The sequence below is a fragment of the Pteropus alecto genome, unplaced genomic scaffold, assembly GCF_000325575.1.
Source record: "Pteropus alecto unplaced genomic scaffold, ASM32557v1 scaffold125, whole genome shotgun sequence".
Classification (NCBI taxonomy): Eukaryota; Metazoa; Chordata; class Mammalia; order Chiroptera; family Pteropodidae; genus Pteropus; species Pteropus alecto.
The window spans coordinates 5,282,902-5,286,673 of record NW_006436888.1 but is presented as its reverse complement, the minus strand read 5'-3'; the positions used below and the strand labels follow the sequence as shown (position 1 = coordinate 5,286,673).

At 57.6% G+C, this 3,772-nt stretch overlaps 1 protein-coding gene across 1 annotated transcript in view; it reads right to left on the bottom strand.

The window, feature by feature from the left end:
- Window positions 1-3,772, bottom strand: part of CUNH1orf127 (chromosome unknown C1orf127 homolog) — an 18,282-nt gene that overhangs the window by 7,248 nt on the left and 7,262 nt on the right. Inside the window, 4 exon segments of the mRNA XM_025048527.1 lie at window positions 329-451; window positions 645-658; window positions 977-1,075; window positions 2,944-3,121. Of these exon segments, the coding sequence (XP_024904295.1) occupies window positions 329-451; window positions 645-658; window positions 977-1,075; window positions 2,944-3,121 (414 nt within the window).

Here is a 3,772-nt window from a genome sequence, read left to right as displayed (position 1 = left end):
TCTCAGATGCCCTGATGCCCATCTTGGGACCTCCCAGGAGTTCAAAGACCCCTGGGTTGGAGGCCTCTAGTAGATGATTCCATTGTTCGTCCACACTCTACATCCCACCCACACTCCACACACACTCGCTCTTGCCCTCCAGGAAGAGCAAAGGTCTCTTTGTGCCAAGCGACCCAGGAATTCATGGTCAAGGTGGGGGTTAAGAAGAAGACAGGTGGGGTGGGATGTGAGGATAAGGTACCCAGGAGAGGGAGGAACACAGAGGGGACGAGAGAGCGATGAAGCTGGGAAGGGTAGACATCAGAGGTGCTCCGGAGTCTTACCCGGTGGGCAAGAAGCTTCTAAAGAATCGGCATAGTCACCGCTCCCCAGCCCAAGAGCCAGGAGCTCCAGGAAGGTGTTCAGCACCTGGCGAGACAGGAGTGGCCCTCTGTGGCCTCTGAAACTGCTCCTTCCAGAAGCAAAATCCCTCCACAGGGCTCCCCCCCTCACCTTCAGACTAGCCTCTGGGCTAAACCCCCAAGTGTCACAGAGCCCAGGTCAGAGGCTGTTGCTCCAAAGCATCCAGGAAATATTATTTAGCCGGGATATTTTTAGCAGGAAGCGAGCTCGGAGCAAATGTCATGTGAGCCGTCTTCTCTTACACGGCAACTTTGGGCTATTTAAAGAGATGGTAATTACGCTCCTGCCACCATCATCAGGACGAGCTGAATGCGTGATTGCAGGAGCCCCCGTCTGCTGTGCGGAGCACTTTACGCTAATGGGGCCCAATTTTCGAAGCTGCCTGCCTAAATCTGTCCAGTCTCGCAGGTGGACATTTGAATCAGCACCAGAGGGGCGGGAAACTGCTCTTCGGGGTCACGTAGCTGCTCCCGAAGAGGGTGCTATGCCTTGAGACCACCCCCTCCGGAAACCCCCCGGCACGGCTGCTGCCCACCGCTGACCTCGCGCCTCTGAAGAAGGTCTCGCTTCAGACAGCGGCCGTGGTGGTGTTGACGTACATGCGCAACGCCATCAGGCTGGCGTGTTCCAGAGAAGCCACCAGCTCCCCTTGAAGGGACAGCAGCCACGGGGTCTAGAGAAACAGGACACACTCATAAGCAGTCTGGCCAAGGAGACACAGTCGCCAGGGCGTCAAGGAGAAAGTACACTTGAGGGGACACTCAGGCCACAAGGGGTTTGGGCAGGACAAGGAGGCAGGGCAGCAGGCCACTCAGGGAGGAAGGCGAACTGGACATTGCACTCCTTATATGTTAGGGGAGCAGACCCCTTGCAGGAGGGCTTGGCACATAGTAGGTGCACTATGTGGCTGAAAGAATGAATGCACCGTCACCCCTGCTGGCAATGCCACCCAGACCACCCATACACACCACCCAGGCGCAACTGGAGTCCTGTCCTCAGTTCCATTTGCCAGGCTTTAGCGGGACATTGGCAATTTAGCGGGACAATGGGGCCTGGATGGTGGGAGGGGTGCAAGGAGTCGTCCCCGGACGCTGCCCTAGGAGGTCTAGGAGGAATTCGGGAAAACACTTGAGGAAGAGGAAGGTGACTTCAAATATTCAAAGGGATGCGAAACGGAGAAGGGACCAGCTCCTTCAAGGAGGCTGCAACGAACAGACCCAGGACCAGCAGAAGGAAAGTCTGGGGAAAGAGGTGTGCGAGAACAGGTGGCCTTGCAAAGGAATGAGCTCCCCGTCACTAGAGAGACTCTTAGCAGGGAAAGGACCTCGGAGCCCCCAGCCCGGCCTCCCACCCAAAGCGGAGAGCCTCAGGCTTCCTCTCCAATGGCTTCAGGCCACTGCCTGGCAGACACCAGGGGAAGCTTCCAGCTCCGGCCACCAAGACAAAGACCCCAGAGAGTTGGCACCGTTCGCTGATCCTTCTCCAAAGGATTACAGAAGTCAAAACCTCCTGTCTCAGACTGTCCCCAAGCACTGGCTGGCAGAATCTTCTGGGAAGTTGCTCCTGCGCCACCTGTCCACTGGTGCTTCCCAGGGGCAGGGACACGGAGACCTGCAGAACAAAGAGGAAGCAACGTCTCCTGGCAAGTGGTAAGCAAAGGTGAGTGAGTAAACATTTCTGCCTGAGCACATAAGCGCTGGCAATTACCCCAGCAGGAGGCCGGCGAGAGCGCAGAGCGGCAGGGTTGTTTGCTCATTAAGACAAGAAAATCATTTATGTTCCGGGACTCGAGTGTCAACAGACCCAGGGAAATGTCGTTGCCTCAGCTGCCGCCCTCTGCCCCACCGAGGGGGAAGCTGAGGTCCCCCGCACAGCTGGCGAGGCACAGACGCCATCGGGACCTCGGGGAGCCAGGAGGCAGGACTGGGGTGGATGCTTGAGGTTTGGTGCGAGGAGAGGGTTCCGCGTTTCCCCCTGCCGCCTTCAGAGCTGCCCCCCGGTTCCCAAGCCGCGTCCCTCTCGGCTCGGCGGCACGCTGGAGGAAGGCAGGGACGCCCCTGGAGGCTGGGCTGTAAAGTAGGAGAGAAACTATTCTGCTCCAAGAAGAAAAGGAAGACGTGATCCAGTGAGCAGCAAAAACGCCGTGCCCTTTAAGGCCCCGCGCGGAGGCTCTATTTAGGGCGGAGGACATTCCGCGAGACCTCGGGCAGCCTTCACCGGGAGCGATCGCTAATCACTGCATTGAGTTTACGGGTGCCCCTGGGCACACTTAACCCAGGGCAATGAATAGTTATTGCGCGGCCTCCCGCCTGGGGCCTGTGGGCACACTTAAGCGAGCGCGCGGATCGCTGTGAGCGGGCACGGCTCGGGTACACCCTTGGGCACCCTGCGCCTTCAGCGGGGAGAGGCAGAGTATTAAATATCTATGTGCCCTGTGCCCACAGCTGCATTTAGCCAAGGGCAAGGCCAGTGAAACGGCTTTAATTAAAACTTAATGCAAGTTCAAGGTGTAGGTACAGAAGCGGGGGCTGCAGAAGTCACCAGGAATGAATCAGTCAATTCGATGAGGATCTCGGGTTGGAGGAAGAGGGTGGCGGGGAGGGGGAACTGGGGCAGCGGAGACCTGTCCTCTGTCTCGTGCGTGCCGCCCACCTCGCTGCGTCTGTGTTCTAGGACGTGGGACCACTGCGGGCTCCCACACCTCTCCTGGTGAAGGATGCTGGGCATCCAGGCTTAAAGGCAGGTCATTGGAGACAAAGCTGGCGCGTGGGGCCGTGAGCGGATCCTGCTTTTCTCAGCAACTCGGTCCAGTGTCGCGTGACACCGGCAACATCGTCCCCCTAGCGGCCGCTCCTAGAATTACAGGCCCAGGGCAGAGGGAGAAGTGACCAAGCTCCTGAATGTCAAAGAACCTGGTGGCAAGCTTCGGGATCTGGCGGTGGGGCCCTGCACTTCTTAGAAGGGCCAACACCAGGCTTGGCATGGCCAGTTGTGCCTCTAAAAAGACAAGTGGGCAGAGAAAGCCCTGCCCACTCATCTCCGGCTCAGAGTGGGGAAGCAAGAGAATCTCAGAGGGACCCACCCATCTGCCAAAGATGGCAGTGAGCCGGGCTCAGCTAGATGAGCTCAGGTCCCAGAGCCATGGCCAGGGGACTCTACCTGCCACAGCGCAGACCAGGTGAGAATACAATTATGAGCTCTTCCTGGAGCGAGTGTCCACATCTTATTCAAATCTCTCTCCTTAGCACCAGTAGCACTTAGCATACAGTAGTGCTTAATAAATGTTCGTTGAATGAATAGTGATCATCATAGGCAGGCTTTTGGCTCCAAACTCCTCCTTTCCTCCTCTCTCCCTTCCCCCTCCCTCCTC